This window comes from Homalodisca vitripennis, chromosome 1 (assembly GCF_021130785.1).
Source record: "Homalodisca vitripennis isolate AUS2020 chromosome 1, UT_GWSS_2.1, whole genome shotgun sequence".
NCBI lineage: Eukaryota > Metazoa > Arthropoda > Insecta > Hemiptera > Cicadellidae > Homalodisca > Homalodisca vitripennis.
The window spans coordinates 195,083,605-195,104,248 of NC_060207.1; the positions used below are offsets into that span (position 1 = coordinate 195,083,605).

General features: G+C 31.8%; 1 protein-coding gene and 1 pseudogene across 3 annotated transcripts in view; one reads left to right on the forward strand and one right to left on the reverse strand.

The window, feature by feature from the left end:
* Window positions 1-19,380, reverse strand: part of LOC124352996 (synaptosomal-associated protein 25) — a 37,851-nt gene extending 18,471 nt beyond the window's left edge. For 2 of the 3 annotated variants that reach the window (XM_046802774.1, XM_046802775.1), the window contains exon 1: window positions 19,343-19,380. In XM_046802774.1, coding sequence (XP_046658730.1) covers window positions 19,343-19,363 — 21 coding nt within the window. In that variant the 5' untranslated portion in view covers window positions 19,364-19,380. Of the gene's footprint in view, window positions 1-529; window positions 579-19,342 lie in introns of all 3 variants that reach the window. The other variant, XM_046802773.1, reaches the window with a different exon arrangement.
* Window positions 1-20,644, forward strand: part of LOC124354483 — a 395,581-nt pseudogene that overhangs the window by 308,564 nt on the left and 66,373 nt on the right.

The window sequence follows — 20,644 nt, forward strand, 5'->3', positions numbered from 1 at the left end:
TTAGACCCAAGAAGCGGGTATGGCCATGCAAGCACACACTGCGAGACCGGGGCTATATACACTGAGCATGTCTGACTGTGTCTATCTATACATGTGAGTGATATAATGTTGGTGGACCATTGCTAACTATGCTTACTGTAGTACTGTATATATATACTGTAGGGGGTGTGTGGTGGGGTGGGAAGCTCATGGATTTCCGACCGTCTCACTCGTTCCATAAGACAAAATTTAATTATTCTGGATCTCTATTCAATAAAAACGTAGATGATTTAGGTGGAATACTACAATTTTCATCCAGATTTTGATTTGACTGAAATAAAAAATGTTACATACAGTATTGAAATTTTTTGCCTTAATTTTACCTAATCAATTCGAAGTTTCTCTTTGATTAACAAACAACTTTATTTCCTAAAGCTCTACAATGTAAAATATCTGTTCAATCACTATGTAGTTGTTTTGAGTATATCTGTTGTTTTGGAGACGGCAGAGGCGGGGGCGGGACAGGATGGGTCGAGGGCGGGTGACTCACCTCCCTGGTCATCCAAGGCAACCAAAGTTCGGATGCCAGCCTCCTTGCTCTGTGCAGCGTAAACACAAAGAGTCATGTGAGATATGTTGTATGCTGGCCATAGTATGCTTGTAGTATTGGTATGGTTATGGTGGGTTTTTGGTTGTGCTGTAGTGGTGGACATGCTCATGGGAGGGACAGACGTCAAAGCATTTCCTTACATGCATCTATCAAACGCAACTTTAAAACGATACTAGTCTCAAACTTTGTTTGAAAACATATTATATTACAATAAGTATCTACATGAGAACTTATTCTATAAATAGATTTAATATAAATCCTAATAATATATTTTAACATAACATCAAACCCAAAAGTTCATAGCTTAGTTATTTATTTCTTATATTTCTTTTACAACTGATGAGTTCAAATTAAACTGTAACTACACATCATGGGGGAGACCTTTTATATTCTTTGCATTAGTTTTGTTGCACTTCAATTTTAACAAGTTTGCTACATGGTTTGCAGGTTGAACTATATTAGCAAGACAATAGCTAACTGGTACCTGCTGCCTGCAGAAAATGTGTTAATTTCGGTTCCAGTTATTGTTTTACTCTTGAATACAAGTATGTTGAAAGAATAGAATACTAGTAACTAGATAATACCAAATGCAGCCAACTCAATTATAGTTTGTTATCGTCTAAAATTCATTTCATGTGCAGTACTACTGGTCTTTGATATAATTCTTCTAAGATTTATCACCAACTGATTTTAGATTTAAATTCAGCTGAACCTTAATAGCTAGAATTTTAAGTGACAGGGAGAAATTCAAGATTCAATATTTCGAATAAACAAAATTGAAGTTAACAAGGATGAATATTGTTGACTGAGTTACAAAGGCATTCCCCAATATATTCACTGCAGTACCAAATGATGATGCTTCAATAAATAGGTGCTCTGCGCACTTGTTCATATGTCATTGTATTGTATTCAAACTTTGTTGGTTCTATTGTTTTGTGAATCGACAGTTACATAGTTATAACGACAGGGTTACTGAAATTGTCTGGGCATTAGCTTGTGTAACTATTTGCTTAAATGAATGTAATATATACAGTACCTGCCTCGTAACCCTACAAACGCACAGCACGCAGGAAAGTGTGAATTGTTGTTCAGTAAAATAAGGGTATTTAATGTAACACATTCACAAACGCATATGTCAGTAAAGGACGCTCTAGTAAACAGATGAATTAACAGCTAGTGGTGGAGGAGATTCTTGTTACAATATTAAGTTTACAAGGCAATAATTGTTGGTTTGTTTAATAGCGCTGTTACTGTACTTCGATTTATTGAGGTGCTTCACTAATTTAATACTTTTAAAATTTTTTTCTGACTTGAGATCATTTGATATAAATCAGCTGATTCAGATTCACTGGTTTCTTTGAACTTCTCTTTTGTTTTCAATGGGAGAATACTGTATTGGTGCTTAATTTATGCTCATACATTGTGATAAAACTAACTTACTGAACTACCGTTGCTACTGCAGAAATCGATATTAAATTTGTGGTATTATAAGACTTTTAATTTTTAAATAATACTACTTAATTGATCAAATATAATTATATTTAGAAGTTTCATAACCAATTTTAGATCAGTATGAGGCATGACATCGTCCGACAACATCATTAGTACTAATAATGTCATGATGACACCATAGTAAAGGAATGAGTATTATGAGGCCTTGTGATGTCAGTATTCCAAAAGAATGAATATTCTGCATATATTTGATAGTATGCTACAGGAATGAGTGTTATGAGGCCTTGTGACGTCAGTATTCCAAAAGAATGAATATTCTGCATATATCTGATAAAATGTTACAGGAATGAGTGTTATGATGCCTTGTGATGTCAGTATTCCAAAAGAATGAATATTCTGCATGTATTTGATAGTATGCTACAGGAATGAGTGTTATGAGGCCTTGTGATGTCAGTATTCCAAAAGAATGAATATTCTGCATATATCTGATAACATGTTACAGGAATGAGTGTTATGAGGCCTTGTGATGTCAGTATTCCAAAAGAATGAATATTCTGCATATATTTGATAGTATGCTACAGGAATGGGTGTTATGAGGCCTTGTGACGTCAGTATTCCAAAAGAATGAATATTCTGCATATATTTGATAGTATGCTACAGAAATGAGTGTTATAAGGCCTTGGGATATCACAGTGTTCCAAAGGTAACATTACTCTGCATATCTTGGATAAAATGTTAAAGGAAGGTAGGAAGAAATTAATTTACTAATGCATTACATAATTTAAAATTTGCATAAGCTTTCTCGAGTGATAATTTATAAAGATTTTGACATCATTTACAAAACACCAGACAATGAATACTGCAGTTGAACAATAAAATAAATACATAATTTCTTCCTTTTTATCTTCTTTTACAAAAACATAGCTTTTTTGTTCAGAACTTTTAAGTTTTATAGATTTTTAAATCTTACTTACAGACCAAAAGACAATCAGTATTATTTTAATAAAAAATCTCTATTCAGTTCATAATATTGGGAACACTGTGTCAAAAAAGATCGGTTTTGAGACCGTTCTTGCTTGTAATTCACATCAATGACTTTCTATTCAACCACCCAAGCACTTTTTGTTTAATTTTTTTCAGATAACATTATTTAAAATTTTAACCATAAAAAAATATTTGAGTTAGAAATTTTGCAAAATCAGAAAAATGATATTATGAAAAATTAGCGCCCATACAGAATGTTGCAGCTACATAAATTACTCAAAAAACACTGTTTTTCTTGATACACAAAATAAATTTATGAACGTCAATTTCTTGACGATTGCAATCAAGATGCATCTGCAAATAACATTCCTAAAGGGATTTTTATCCTTGTGTCATTGCATGGAAGAGGTGTGTTTCAAAGAGGTTTATTACACCAAACCCACAGTCATCTCTATTATTATACTGTTATTATGTGGGCATAACTCAACAGTCTCACATATTTTCATTGCTGCAGAAAGGGAATTGTTAATCTACCATATGAAAAGGATTTTCTACCACCATGGTTTGCAATCTACAGGTAGTATAGTTTTAAATTTCTACAGTTCAACTTATTACCTGTACGGATAAGAGAACTCCCATTGATATGTTTAAAAGATATAATAAAAACAAACTTGTAAAGCACCTTTAATAATAATCCATATAAGACTATTTTACTTTATACGGTCCATTCTTATTTGTTTTTTTATGAATGAGTTGTTATATTTATTGTTTAATTAATGTAAATTCACTATATTTTGTGATTTTTCTTCTACAGTAGTACTTACAATAGAATAAAAGAAAAAATCTAGAACTAACTTTACTATGGTATGTGATAAATGCCTGTTATGTATAGATGTTTTGCAATAAACAAATTTCCTTATATTCGCTACAGACAAACTTAAGATATTAAATATCAAAATCAAATTTAAACTTTAAAAAACTTAACCACAATAATAAACTTTTATCATAATATTCAAACTGTAATAAACAGAATATGGTGAATAGTTGACATACTCTTCACTTAAGAATTACTCTTTTAACCCACTGGCTAGCATCGATTTTGACGCTTTGCAGATTAAAAAACTTTCATACTAAGTAAAATTAGTTAAAATTATACACAAATTTACTCAAAAAATAAGCTGTGTAATATAAAAAATAAGTAAAATTATATTTACTTGAATGATGGTAGATGTTTGATGATCAGAAATTAAAATTTTATTTTTTTTTTACAGTTTTTTTATTTAATGCTACACACAAACAACAACAAAGTTTTTTTCATTTAAAAATCCAAAATACAAATAATACTCCATTTTGGTGTTAAAAAACAAATTATTTTTCAATGTACATTTCATTAGTAAATAAAATATAAGAAATTAAATATATAAATCATCATTAGTATGAGCATTTTTTTTGTCCATCCCGGCTTTTTTATCTCTTAAGAAAGTACATTCATGAATTTCCCAAGATGGTAATTCATGATCCATTTTCAATCACAACAGAAAATTGGATTTTTGTTTCAATTTGCTATTAAAAAATATTTACTACTTGGTTGAAGCATGGATCATAAGACTAAGTTAATTAGATCACTTGCACTGTATATTTTAGACTCCTCTGAATAAATGTTCAACTTATTAGTTAATGCACCGGACTAGTAATTTTCCATTTTTTTAAATAGAATCGTGGAATAATAACCAAACAGCTACATTGAACAGTAACAATTAGCAACAGTAGAAAATGTGAAATTTGCTAATCCAATAACCAACAATTAATTTGCTTTCATATTAAAATAATATAAGTTGTAATTTGATTCAAATACGTTTATTGGAACTAGGACATAATTTATACAATATTTATTGCATTACAAATTACAACTCTGGCAGTTGACAAGAGGGTTGGTGCAAATTATGACTTTACCGACTATTCCGATGCTAGGATTAAAGAGCATAAGCTAATGTAAAGAACAACTATACTAGACTCATTCAAAACTGACAGGTGAAGGTCACGCTTTCAAAAGATCAGATAATGAATAGTTAATTTGTCACAGTTGTTTGTTCTCTGTTGAAATGAAATGTACGAATAAGTACACATAAATTAATTAATAACTAACACATCATTCAAGCCTGTTATAAATAAATAAGAATGTAAACAACGTTGACAATACTAACAATGACAAAATGATGAAATATTCATGATCTGATCTATTGATTGTTTGAGATCTGGATCTATTGATTGTTTGACTTCACTCGTCGGTTTTAAATGAGTCTACTATAGTTCAGTTAATAGAATAAAAGAATGCTATTATTGATTACTATTAAAGAATTATTAGTTCTCAATTATCAATCAAATTTAAAACACAAACCTCTGCTCAAAACTACAAAATTTTGAAACAAATTAATATACAAATAATAATAATATATAAATTCATTGAAGAATCGAATTAATACATTAACTATCTCACTGAATCATTATAATAATTGAAATTAAACAATGAATTCAAATTAATATTTATAAAATAATTCTATATTAGTGTTATAATATCCCTATGAGAGGTACTTATAAATTACAACCTCATATTTCTGAGAACTGAGTGGCAATAATTTTGGTTAGGTTTGTATATAAAATATGGAGAATAAGTTTTACAAACAATATAAAATGTCTTTACTGTCCAAATCAATATTTTCTACTGAAATATGAATTTGTTTATAGATTCTGTAATGTCAATAATTAAAGAGATTTATTGAGTTTTCAAAAGAACTTGACCACTTCATTCACACTGTTATTTTTCAATATAATCTATCTCAGTCAATTTTCTCATTTCCGTTTGTTGGAACTGTTATTGTGTTCTTAAATCAAACGAAATGGTCAAAAAATCAGTTTAGGTTATGTTTTAAACCTATTTTCAAAATCTGTACTCAAAGGTTTGCTCATACTTTTAATATTTATACGAATATTTGATTTGTTTTTGATTTTTTGAAAAAAAAGACAACTGATAAGAAACCATACAATATTCTTCAGTTAGCGAGTTTTCTGTAGATATTTTGATAATCTTCTAACAAATATAAATTATGATATATCCATGTGAAGTTGCAGCATTAGTACACATTGTGCTTATTTTCAGTCAATTACATCATTTCAAGAGCTGTAAGCCGTATGTTTTAGCCATACTGGATAATTACTCAATGTTTATGTTTTAGCCAAATTGGATAATCACTCAGTGTTTATTATTCAAACCAATTTAGTACCACGAATTTATAGTGATTTCCTTCAATAGTTGAAACATCTTGTGATATGTGCCAAGGACATTTTTTTTGTCAGAGGGGTTGCAACAACTTTAACTTATGATAATGGAATCCCTATTACACAGAAAAAAAAAACAAAAAAAAAAACAAAACAAAAAAAAAAAAAAAAAAAAAACAATAGGTATCAGAGGAGAATGTGAACTAAGAAAATTATTGGGTGTTTTTGGGAAATACTCAGAAAATTATATTCATCAACTATTTAGATAAAGGCCAAAATAATTTTAAGTGCATATTATTTATTGAACCAAAATTAACCCTTTGAGTGCCAAGTATTTATTGAGTGGGTATACTGAAAAGCGCCAGGTATTTTTCTAGTGGGTGTACCTAAAAGTGCCAGCCCTTTTTCAGGCATTTTGCAAGGTTTTAGTAAAAAAATTCACAGTTCAATTATTTAATAAACTATCAACATGATTCTTTTTTTATTTTTCTCTGAAAACTCTGTTTAATTAACATAAAATAACAAAGTTACCATAACACTAAATTTAGAAATACCAAAAATGGACTTACCTAAAAAAAATTCAAAAATATTTTTTAATTTCATGTTTCAACCAAATTATTATGACCAAAAAAATTCATATCCTTTTCTTAGTCCATATCACTGGAAAGTGTATGCAATTGTCTGTAAATCTTGAAAAATTTATATTATTATCTTCAATAATGAGTAAGTTATAGTACAACTTTTAAGAAACTATTATCACATTGTTTCTGGTAGCTATGGCAACCAAAAATGTTTATTTGTGAGTTTCATAATTTAAAGTTTGATCGGAAGTGTACTATAACAATTTATTTTGAAAATAAGATTCTTCACAAACATTTCAATATAATATTATTTAAAAATATTAAAGGTTACAATTTTTAGTGAATTTTTCCCGAACGTCCGGTAAAATCGGACGTCGGCACTTTTCGGCCAACTTTTGTCGTCCGGTAAAATTGGATGTTGGCACTTTTCTGCCAACTTTTGTTGTCCGGTAAAATCGGATGTTGGCACTCAAAGGGTTAAAACTGATCAGCTGGCTAGATTGCACGAAAGTTTTTTTCTATTGCAGAAAAATATCCCTGTGTTGATTGTGGCTGCAATATTGAAAGGAAATACAGTTGCAGATTGATGCACATCTCCCCCTACACCTTTTGTTTTCACATGAAAACAATTGTAAAAAAGAATCCCTATTTGTGGCTTTGACCATTGCTATAATATGGGGGAGGAGAAGTAACAGAATAAAATTATTATAATAAATCAGAGTAGTACTGAATCAAATGTTTAAATCTTACATTAAAATATGATCATGGTTGATGAACCGATTGTAGATTGACTCATGGTGGTGACTTATACAGGAAAATATACTTACAGTGTAATAAACAATATGAAATAGTTATAGAATTTATCCTTTATTTGATGTATTGATATACATACTACATATCCGAAGAATTGTAAAATTAAACGTTGAATTTGTCTGTTTAACCCATTGCCTACCACTGTCAATATTTTAGGGTCATATGATAAATATTTTATTTTGTTAATATATAAAACTAGGATAATAGTTAAAAAACCTTTGTGGTTACTAATTTATATACTGAAATAATATTTTTAACACTTTTTATTGTCAAATATTTTAGGTTTAAAGCCCTTATATTTACTGCCTTTTATATAAGTAAAAAAACTACTTGCGAACCCTTTCATGATTCATTTATATGTACAATAAATGGTACTATCATTTTTATTTGAGCTAAACAACACAAATCTCTTATTTATATAGTCATATTTCAATTAAGTATAACTTTTCATGAAAAAGCTTAAAACTTAGCTCTCAGCCATGTTTTTTGTAAGGCTGTCCTATAAATATGACAGTGGTAAAATAGACAGTGGGCTTACGCGTGAAGTATCTGCTCCAGAGAATAGTTACAACCTTATCTCTCCCCAACCAAGAGTCTCAATGGAGTGCCTGCAGTTTACTTTTGCTGAACGTTGTCGTTACTGTGATGAATCATTTTAGTTCTCTGTTTTTTTATTGATAAATGTGTATTTTAACTCATAAAACAATTGGCACAGGCAGTACATCACACATGACGATTTGAAGAAATACTTCTTTTATTAGGAGATTTAGAAGACAAGTGAAGCTAATGTAGCTCAGTGCTAATGCTTTTTGGGGTTGTTTTACCGCCACAACATGTCGAGTGTCTTACTGATGAAGAACAGTTGTAATGATGATAATACTGAGGATGGAGATTTTCTGAGGTATGTGGTACTTTAGAATTAGAGTTGAAGCAAAATAATGATCTAGACTGTAAAAAGTCAAATGAAAGCAAACCTACTAAAGGAAAACCCCGTGGGGAGAACACTAACCTCTAGAAAAGTACTGTGATAATGAAAGTTTAACAAACCACATAAATCCACTGATAGTAAGAAAAAGAAAGTCAGTAGAACATATCCCTCGGACTTGGAAAAAGTGGTTCTACATGAGTATGGTTTTCCAGCTAAACGAGATGGTTCTGTACCTAGTGTCTCAATGATTAAAGAAAAGTTTCATAGCATAATCACCAGTTGAAATATTTGAAAGCTTACTAACAACAGACATAATGCAAAGACAATGTTACTCAAACTATGAAAAGTAGCTTTAGAAATAAAAAATAACCAGTTGTTTGCCTTTTAAGTTGATGAATTGAAGTTGTTTATTGGGCATTTTTCTGTTATCCGGGTACAATTGTTTACTCAACTGTTTCACTTTAGTGGGAGTACTGCAGAGGATTTAGGTGTCCCCAGTGTGGCAAATGCAATGTCAAAAAATCGTTTTTGGGCCTGTATAAAATCTTTTATTCATTTTGCATTATGCTATGCTCAATGATGAAACAAAGTGTGATAGAGGTGTAAGTGGGCACTCATGGAAAAAATACAGCAATCTTGCAAAGTTTGGGTGTTTTTTGAAGGATTAAACTTGCTGTTGAAGAGATGTTAATAAGTAATTTTGGTCCGAAATATTTAAAAGCAGTTCATCAGAGGAAAACCAGTACGCTTTGGATATAAGTTTTGGGATTATGTTGGTACAAGTGGTTATTGTTACAATTTTGATCTGTACTGATATATATCCCCCCCCCCCCCCACCCCCCCCCCCCCCCCCCCCCCCCCCCCCCCCCCCCCCCCCCCCCCCCCCCCCCCCTCCCCCCCCCCCCCCCCCCCTCCCCCCCCCCCCCCCCCCCCCCCCCCCCCCCCCCCCCCCCCCCCCCCCCCCCCCCCCCCCCCCCCCCCCCCCCCCCCCCCCCCCCCCCCCCCCCCCCCACCCCCCCCCCCCCCCCCCCCCCCCCCCCCCCCCCCCCCCCCCCCCCCCCCCCCCCCCCCCCCCCCCCCCCCCCCCCCAATCTCACCCCCTCCCCCCCCCTCTGGTAAAGATCAAGGATGTGAAGGAAAATATTGGATTAGGCAGGAGAGTTGTTCAATCTCTTTTGTTTGTTGGTTGATGATCCTTTTGAGCTACGATTTATATTTTGACAACTTCTTTACGAGTATAGAATTGCTTGAAGAACTCTTTGACTTAGGATTCAGGGTAGTGGGACTATAAGAGGAAAATCGAACAAAATAAATGTCCCCTACCGGACAAAAAGGAAATGAATAAACTAGGAGAGGAGGTTATGATTACACTAGATGATCTGGGATAGTGGAATCTATGTTGACAGGTGGAATGACAATATTATAGTAACAGTTGCAACCAACTTCGACCAGTGTTGAACCCCTGCCAATGTTTCTAGGTAAGTAAGGAAGAAAAAGAAATAAAGTCCTTTCCCAGTCCCCAAAAGTATTAAAAATTTATAGTAGCTTTATGGGGGGAGTGGATCTTCATGACTGGTTGGCATCTAAATATTGTATAAATAAAAGGGAAAAAGTGGTATTGGCCATTATTTACCAGAATTATTGACAAGACATTAGTAAATGCCTGGATTATCAACAAGCTTACATCAGACAATCCTGTTCCTCTCTTAGCCTTCAGACGTGCTATAGCTGTTCCTTATTTGAAGGCAAGTAATAAAGTATACTAGCCCATTGGAAGACATTCAGTAATACCAGGATGTAGTCAACAAGCAGCGCCTTATGATGAAGCAGATTTGACGGAAGAGATCATCTATTACACGTTTTAGAGACAAGCAAAGACGATGCCAAATGCGACTGTGTACTTCAAAGCCTCTTAAGTTTTGCAAAAATGTGCAATGTGACCTTTTGTAAGAAATGTTTTTGGCCCTCTTCCACTCTAAGATGAGCGTATATAAGCATATGGTTTTAGATTTTAGGTCTTTTTTTTCTTTTTTACAATCATTTATGTAATTTTAAAGTAATCATTATTTTCAATATCTTAAGAGTTATGAACATAACATTATATTTTGTTAAAAAATTTAGCATTGACGTTAATGACACGTTACAATACCACTGGTCATAATTTGTAGGACACCGGTTATTATACAAAGACACTATGGGCACTACACAATGTCCTATTTATAGGACACCATTTTTGTTGTGTTAAAATTCATTTTTTATTTAAAAAAATGATTATAAACTATAAAATGAAATATTATTTGGACCCCAAAATCATTAGTTTTATCGATTTTGTTAAAAAAACTAAAAGTTGGTAATTAATGGGTTAAACTTATTGAACGCACTGAACAAATTGTCTACCTAGATCCATAAGTGAAAACCCACGAACAACTTTAAACATACATAAAACACATCACTAATCTAGGCTATAAATTAATAAAACAATGTAAATTTCCTTAATTTAAAAACTCTAAATCTGAGACAAAATCACTTGAGAGATAACCCTGTAAATGAAAAGTGAGGAGAGCGGGGCAAAGAAAGTGGGATAAAACATCTTAGTTCTTCAGTGAGTTCATCCTGAAAATGCACGAAAACTAACAGAACTGTATTGTAGTGTCACTAAACAGTGTCTATGATTTCACTTATATATCTCACAATAGCTAACAGTTTCTATGAATCAAATTATTTTAACACTGGTAAAAATTCCAGCAGTTTTAATATCAGCCAATGTGTAGACCTGCACCACGGTACACCACCATTTCGATTATTGGGTACTTAGCTACAATACAATGGTGGTTTGAGAAGTCATTGCAAGAAATAAAATTTATTTAATATTTAGAAATAAACCATGTTTACTTTTTCAGTATGATTTTGACTGAGACTATTGTATACATTTTGTTTTCTGTTCCATTATTTATATCCGTTACACAAACAAGAATTGGTTCACAAAATAAAAATTAATTTACATAATTTTACCTCATTTAAATAACATCCCTTACTTGCCAACCATATTTTAAAATCAGATCCACTAATTTGAGAAGCCCAAATCTGAAGAAGAGGAAAGATGAGGATCATGTTAGAACTGTAGCTCCTATAATTCTGTGGCCTCAAACTCTACAGAAATAAGCTGGTTTTTCTTTTGTGATGGAAAACCGATTTCTTTGGACAAATTGGGCACGTTATTCTTACAATTTGTCTGGTAAAAATGCTCAATATAAATTTGTTTGATTAAATTTTTCTATTTACAAATAGCTAGAAGATTATTTCTTAGACAGTCCCAAAAAGACTCTATCCTCAGCTGAACATATATTCATTTGTTACGCACTATGTTCTCTTTTAATAACTAAGGTGATCTCGATTTTTTTCTTTCGTTTCAGCAATATAAAGTGAATCATATTTAACCCACACATGGATTTCACTGAAACACCTGCAAACTGTCCTTGAAACACGTTAAAATACTTACTTGTAAATCACTCAACTAGTACAATTTAAAACCCCTAAGTAGTATGCTAGACGCAAAGTAAACATAAAATATGGTTGAAAATTAGTGTGAGTTCTTCTATATGATAATACTAACTGAAAACAGCCACAATTATCACCCCTGCTGGAACTCTCCAATTTATCACAGGCTTTTAAAATTGCTCTCTTACAGCTACTGTACAGTTTTTAACAAGTTTATAGAATAAAGGATGGTTTTAGATGACAGTGTATCTTCATACAAACGTTTAAATTGGCACTGCAATGTTTGACTTATACACACAGCACCTGTAATTGATCATGTATGTACATGCATCATATCAATAAATAATACACAGAGACGTGTGACCAATGATGTATGCACTTACACCAAGTGACTGGAAGATATGTGTGAAAAGTATAAACCATCCTACAGGTGCTCTACAGAATCACATAGACAGATCACTTTCCAATTATTTGTTAAATTTCCATCTAAAATCCAACACAAACAAAAGTTAAAAAACCGTTCTGTTTAAACACATGTGTTTATCGGCTTTATTATTGCTTTCATCTCTATTTCAGTGTTTGTTCAAGCATTAAATCAGAACAATACTCACAAACTTTTATTACTACTATATATGCTGTATATGGACAATTTAAAAATGCATGAAAAATAGGCAAATTTCAATGACCGACCTAATGCAGGAATATTTATTCGTCAACATTTTTTTTATGAACTGCAGATTCTCTTCAAGTAGAGACCACACATTAGTAATTTTAGTACATATTTAGATAATTATATTTCTCATATTAACCAACGTGATAAAAATAAGGAATTTATAATTCAGATGAGATGTTTGAAAGGTATGGAATCTTTTAAAACACAAAATTTTGCTGTACTTTTTGTTTATTTTATTAGGAACAGAAAGGTAATTGAGTATGCCAACTAATATAGTTTGGAAAAAAAATTTTACAGTAGAAATCCCCCTTCTTAGTACCTATGTCAAGAAATATGCTATCAATAACTGGTAGAGAATACTATTTAAGCATTGATTTCAACCTATTATTTTTATTCTGATAGATAATATTTACATTCCTTTCCTTCCTGTTGAATAGTCCATGTACCACTAACGAAACTACCTTAAACCTAAACCTGAACATTTAATATAACTAGCAACATGTTATTAAATAATCTTTATACTCTTGGGTCTTAATTTATAATTTTCATTAATTCATTCACATTAACTGCTGTCATGGAGATAGAAGTTTGCAAGGAGATGCTTTGACTTGTACAACACACATAGGGTCACTGCAGCCAGTACATAGAGAGAAGCCAGGGGGACAGAGAGGGGGGATAGAGAGACAGATATAGACAGAGAGAGAGACAGAGGCCAGAGCCAGCAACACCCAGAAGAAGCACATGCAACAACAAACAACAATGTACATCTCGAAACGCAAACAACGACAGACAATGACGACGGCCCTCTCGCCAACAACATGTAAGTGATCGTTTGTTCTGACCTGAAATGTGTCATCATTAGTTTGTTTATCAGACAACCATGCACAGTTAGCGTCCAAGCACTTCTGTACACAGCAAGCAACAACACTGCTCCATATGTACAGATATGTGTGGATATGTTAATGTCTCTCTAGGTTTGTTTTGATTTGATGAAAACGTATGACTCAGTACTGCAATGTTCAAATAAAAATAAAAATTTCTGCTGTATATAATTTCAAATAATTAGTTAGAAAAAAATTAATAACAAAACAAGTTGAAAAATTTTACAACAATATTGTATTTTAGGCCTGAATACAATTAAAAACATGTATGTTAACTATATTATTTAAATTATAAGTTTAAATCAATGCTTTTTCTCACGACATCATGATTAATCCATAAAAACTGGCACTGTATGGCCAAACTGGGGTTATTGACCATATTTAATTATCATAATTTAATTTCTCATTCCTCCCCCCTCCCAATGGACAGCATCAGCACGCTTTTCTATCATATAACATAAATAAAGTAGATAGCTGTGTTTGTCATTTTCTCTTTATTTTTTTGTTTTTTTTATCAGGACAAAAATGTTATAGTTTGTTATCACTCTTTACCGCACACATATCTATAATTATATTATACAAATGATAAATGTTGGAAAATTATCAGTATAGTGAATTTTTTAAAATTTAAGTAAATCTATTAAATCATTTTATAAATACATTGGTTTACGACGGGTTATGTAAAATTCTAATCAATTGATCAAGGTCCCCTCCATCTTCTTGCCCAATTCATTGTTTTTCAAAATAGGTCAGGAATTTCAAAACGTTGAACATTTTCTGGCCAGGACCTGCTGGATTGGAATCTAAACATTGGCCAAAATGTACCGCAGCTCCCAAATAACACAAACTTATATAGACCAGAAGCTAATAGAAACTGGGAGCAAACAGATATTGGAAGGTGCCATAAAAAGCTTAAAGGAGTAGAAATCTTCGAAGGGATGGGAGTTTCCAGTGGCCAGAAGCTCCAGATTCTGGAAACTTTAAGAATTGAGGAATTTCCAGAGACTGGATTGTTCCAAAATCAAGTCTATTAACTGAGAGGCATCCAGAAGTAATTTAGTCTAAGAGCTTGGTTTAGAATACCACGCAGAATGTTTTAGAGATATGATTAGGGCAAGCACCTTCTGGATAGTGATTGTTAGAATTTTTAGAAACTAGTTAGTCCCAGACTTTTAGTGACCAGAAGCTTCAAGATGATAGGTCAAAGCACAGGCTAGGGGTACTTGGATTCAGTCTCTAAAACTCAAGAGGCAAGTGTGTGTAGGCCAAATGCTCCAATGTAAGGAGATTTAAAGTTTTAAGAGATTAGGCTAGAGGTTCACCAGAAGATCAAATAAATTAAGAAAGTTCCAGAAGCAATTGTCCCAGAATCTTAATACATATACATGGATTGGATATTATAAGAGATCCGATAGTGCTAGAGGCTGAGGCACCTAGTGGTCTGAAACCAATGCAGGTATTTCAAACCAGTTTTCCAAAAGACAGAGATCATAGAGAGATCAGAAGCTCAAAGGGACTGGGTGAATACATATACCATTCTTCTTAGAGACTGGAGGCCTTTGGAGCTCAAGAAGTGTCTGTGACCAGAGTGTAGCAAGAGTGTTTAATATGAATTAAAAAGTAAAGGAAAAAGATGTACAATTAAAAAAATATCAAGATATAAATCTTTATTTGACTTAAGACCAATACTATAAAGTTGGATGGACAAGTTCCACTTGTTATTCAGCATGTTGAAAGAGATAACGGTTTGGTAGGACTTAATTTATAGTATATAAAAGAACTACTGAACTTAGTTTACCTTCCTTCACTGATCAGTTTGATTACTTTTCATGAGAAAAGTTACACTATAATTGTAATTTCCATGCTGACAAAAACCGTATCACTGAGCAAACATCATATGCGGCGGGCGAGTTGATAGTCTTATACATTTTGAAAGCACAGAACAGAACCGTACAAGTTAGCTACAGAGCTAAAACTGAACACAGTTGTTCCCTAGGCATTCCGGTACATGACGCACACGCTCGATGCGGTATGCAAGTGAACGACTGACTAGTGTCTACAACAAAATGGACCTTACTTAAAAAACACGCCTCATAAATTGATCTTCTTAACTAAACCCTATACAAGAATAAACATGGTAAAAAGAAATAGATTAGAAAAAATTACAAAGAAGTCTGCCAGGTCTCATTCAACAAATGATAAGTAGATCTTGTCTAATACAACGCAAATAAAAGTATGGTAGCTTTGGATTATGTAAGATTTTTGTATTTAATATGTTGTAGCATAAAGGTTGAATAAATTCAAATCAACAAAATTTACAGTAAATTCGTAATAATAACCCATTTTAAAAGGTCAAGAGTTTTTTACTTTAAAAAATATTATTTTTAAACAATAAATTTCTTCAAAGAGAAGAGATCTTGTATGATAATTTGGTAGAGTTGCAGCCACTCAAGTCTCTTCAAAAGCTGACTCCCTAATGAACTTCTTACAAATTGGCTCTGTGGTTTACCATGTAATTACTTCTTATGTATTTGTCTCAATTTGTACCAATTTTCACTGAACTAAATGAAAAAATTTGTAAAAAAATAAATTTCCAATAAAAAAACTGGATAATTTCTTTTTGTAAGGCTTAATAAATTATTACAGCATAATATTTATATCTGAAACAAACATAAATAACCTAACCTAACTTTTCCTCCATTATACATTTTACAATTTATATTGTTTTATTTACACTGTTACCTGCATGTAGTTATTTTTATCGTTTCATATATTACATCACACAAGATTGCCAGATTCTGATTTATTATACATTCCAGTAGATGAAATTCATTCACAACATTCAGTTGTTGGAAAAATTAAAGCAAAAACATTTCTCAATCAATAAGTAAGAAGTTCACACCAACGATTGAGAAACGGTTCCATTTTGTCATGTTCAAATGATAAAACATAAAACGAGGCCAAGCGTCTCTCTGAAATCTCAAAATACAACAGATAACAGTGAAAATTCCCTCCAACAATCCATGCAACACGAGAGGTCGGTCAGCCGAACACCTGGAAACAAGCAGAGAACATGAACAAGAGAGGTGAGAGGTCGAGTCGCTGTACGAGGCGGCAGACACATTCAACACTAACGTAATGGTAGAGCTGGGCGAGAGAATGGGTGAGGGCATCATTCACGATACAGGACAGAGTAAGGCACATCAAACACCATAGTGAAACAGGTCAGTCAGAGCAGTTCAGTTTAGGAAATTATCATTTAACAAACACACTTGTTATTACGAGGAAAACAATTATTTACCAGTATAATAATTATTATTCACGTTGCATTAACTGGAAAAATTCAAATTGAATTTGAGAATATTTCACTTTATTTTATTACAATTTAAACCAGTCATTTAAGGATGATATTAAGAGTTTAGGTTTCCACATTGTTCTTATTTAAATAAACACACTGATAAAAACAGATTTAAAAAATCATTACATATTTAAACTAAAACTAGGTTTGTGTTCGTCAAATGTATTTTATTAAAAAATTACACAACTAAGAATTAAAATGTATAAATGGAGAATTGAATACAGAATGCACCTGAGGGGAAGGATAGGGAATTCCCAATTTTAACCCTTTACAAATGTAAGTGTCATGTTGAAAAAAACTTTCTTTTATTCACTACTGCAAGAATGAATAACATTTAATTCAAAAATATATTATAACCAGTTTGATTAATGGAGTAAAAGGAACTATTTTAAAAATAACATACTTAAGACTCAGCTGTACTGGTGGCCCTCTTGCTTCAGCACCCATAAGAACAATGTTAAACGTCAAATACTTTACGGCCATATTTTTGTAGATTTATTGTAGATGTCTTATTTTAGAGATGTCATTATTAATATGTATCTTAATGTTTTGAGTTATTAAAAATATTTTTTCTGATTATCCAGAAAAATCTTATATTTTTTATAATACATTATTAATACAAAAGTGTGTAAACAGCACTTGGACGCTCTCCTTCCAACATATTCCTTCATTCTACAACCAAAATTAAGGACGGAAATGTGTTAACAAATTAACATTGTTCTGATGGAGTAAAAATCAAAACAGATTCACTAGAGTTGGTTCAGGCAATAGCTGAGGTTGGTGGGGATGTTACTGTCTTGTCTGAGATTGCAAAATTACTTCATATATATTCTTTGCCAGTTTCTTTATTCAACTAACATACTGTTCACATATTATTTTATTTGAATATGTCCAGTCATACAAATTAGGACTTGAGTGTAAAGTTTTAGTAGGATTCTTAATGGTATTAAAATCTGTCATACAAACACAGCAAAATGTTATGTATTTCTAAAACCATTAATGTACCATTATTTTTTATTACGTTGCTAATATTGTAAAATTTGTACAGTATGAATATAAATTGGTATTTTAATAAAAGCGTTGCACATCATAATTTAATAAGTACATTACACGAAAAGTAATAAATAAATCATAAAAAAAATATAGATTTAGAAAGAGGTCTTAAGGAAAGTGACTTAAAAGTATAATAAGGACAGCTTATGATTCTAAATTATGTTTAGAAAATCTTTATGCAACTAAATACAAAATTATGGTTTTTTATCTAAAAATGTTAATTGGCATAGTGCACTCTAATTTGCCAATTGTCTTCGAACACTTACATATTATAATGCTATAACACAAAATACAAAAAATTAATAAATGAGACCCAATAAAATATTTGGAAAACTCTTCTTGATTATACAAATATAAATCAATCAACATTATACGTAGAAGTTTCCAGTGTTTACAGTTTAACACTATGTAATATAAACCAATATTAGACTTCTTTTGAATCTGACTACTAAATTATAATATTACCTAAGCATAATAAATTAGAATACACAAAAACATTTTTTTTTTGTTGATTAGATGATTTTTATCAAACACATTTGTCACACAAAAAATGCTTAATTTTCAGTACTAAAAATATAAATTTATTTGCATTAAAATTTACAGAATTTTAATTCTCTTCATAAAAGTATCCTAATTTTAATATTTAAATCAGTCACTAACAAGTTTCCTTGTCTTATTACTGGTGTATGTATTAAAAAACTTTGATGGAGTTATTAAGAAGATAGCTGTTACTGCATTGTGAAATAGGGAATACTGTTTTATTAATATTTTAAATATATTAATTTAGGAGTTAAATGATTTAAGGCTTTATTCTTTTATACCGTCCAATTTATTCTAATACGACAATAATCTGGTTAATGTAAATTACCCTAGTCTCATTATTATTTTTAACAGTATTGTAATGGACAAAAATAAATATGTGCATAATCCTACTCATAATAATAAGATAAATTGCTTCTTATTCCTCATTAACACTGGAACTACAGTAGAGGAGGTTATCAGGAAACTAGTAATTGAAGTATTATCTCACAGATTTGCATGTCAAAGTGGAAATTATATGAAATTATTTTAAATTACGATTAAAAAGCAGTTTTATAAGGAGTACTGTGTAACACACCTTGAAGTATTTGAGTCATTTAGTAAATAATTGTTTTCCATATCACATCGTTACAAATACTCATATTTAAATTGTATATCAGTAACTGACGTAAGTACTTAGATATAATAAATTGAGAAAAAATATTGGTTGTGCTTACCTCCTCACATAGCGCCAGCATACGCCGGGTACTATCCAACGACTGTAAAAAGTAAAATATTAATTAGTACTTGTTGTAGATGGTTTACATACATACATGTTATTATTTTAATTACACAATCAATTATACAAATGAGCAGAATTGAATTGCACTGAGCATATGATTTGTCAAATATAACACACCAGCATAATAGCAGATGTGTCACCTGTATATTGGCATACAGTAAGTCACAGTTTGTTGTGTTGACACTGGAGGGAAGACCAGCCACAAAGATAAGGAATAGAGCCTTAAGGGCGTCCAATCTCACTTATTCTCCAGCCACAGTAAGATGTGTTACCAAACTCTTCTACTGTATTTTTAATCTTTGGAATCTTCATTTAAATTAGGATTCAAAAAGACTAAGGACAACACCTCTAACCCCATATCATATACTTTGTTTAGAAATATATCTCTATTCATACTCCCAGTCACTAAATTGGCCGCAGATGGCATATTTTCAATATTGTTGTATACTCATTCTGTAAATTTTTAGAGTTGTGTGTACTGTAAAAAAAATCTTCTCGAAAGACATTGTTCTTTTTAAGAAAAGGTAATAGCCAACTGAGAATTAATATTTCAAGTCAAATTGCAAAAATTGATTATATAGAGATATGACCAACATTTTTTAAGTGACAACCATTTTATTTCTTCAGATGTTTAATATCAGAGTATTCAATAAATTTGGGAAATTACCCATAGAAAAAGAATAATTAAAAATATAAGCAAGTTGTGGAGCTAATACATGTGAAATTGGTTTTACCAAAAACATTAGAATTTCATCCAGTTGATATTTTGTTTTTAACCACTGAAATAGCATTCATTGCTTCATTAGGCGTCACCAGTGTTAGGAAGTGGGTCTCACGTACATAGTCATAATTCCTTAGAGAACCATACACCATGCATTGATATTATACGTCACTTCAAGTTTCTTAATTTATGTTAGCAACATTGGCTTGGACAAAAAGGTACTTCTCCACAAAAAAACAGTGATTTACAAGTCATTAGGAAATAAGTAAGTAACTTGTAAGATTGCACATTGAAATAAATAGCAAACAACACTACAGATCCAGATCCAATTCACTTTGTACGATAAAGGCACGTCAGAGAAAATCCAGATCAGAGCTCTGACGTCTTCCTCCTCAACTTTACACTACTTCTTTCTATCCTACATCTTTACTTTTTAAGTAATTTGGAACAAGTAATTTGATGTATCTTACTACTGTGTCCCTTAGAAAATAACATTTGGAACAAGCACTTAAAATT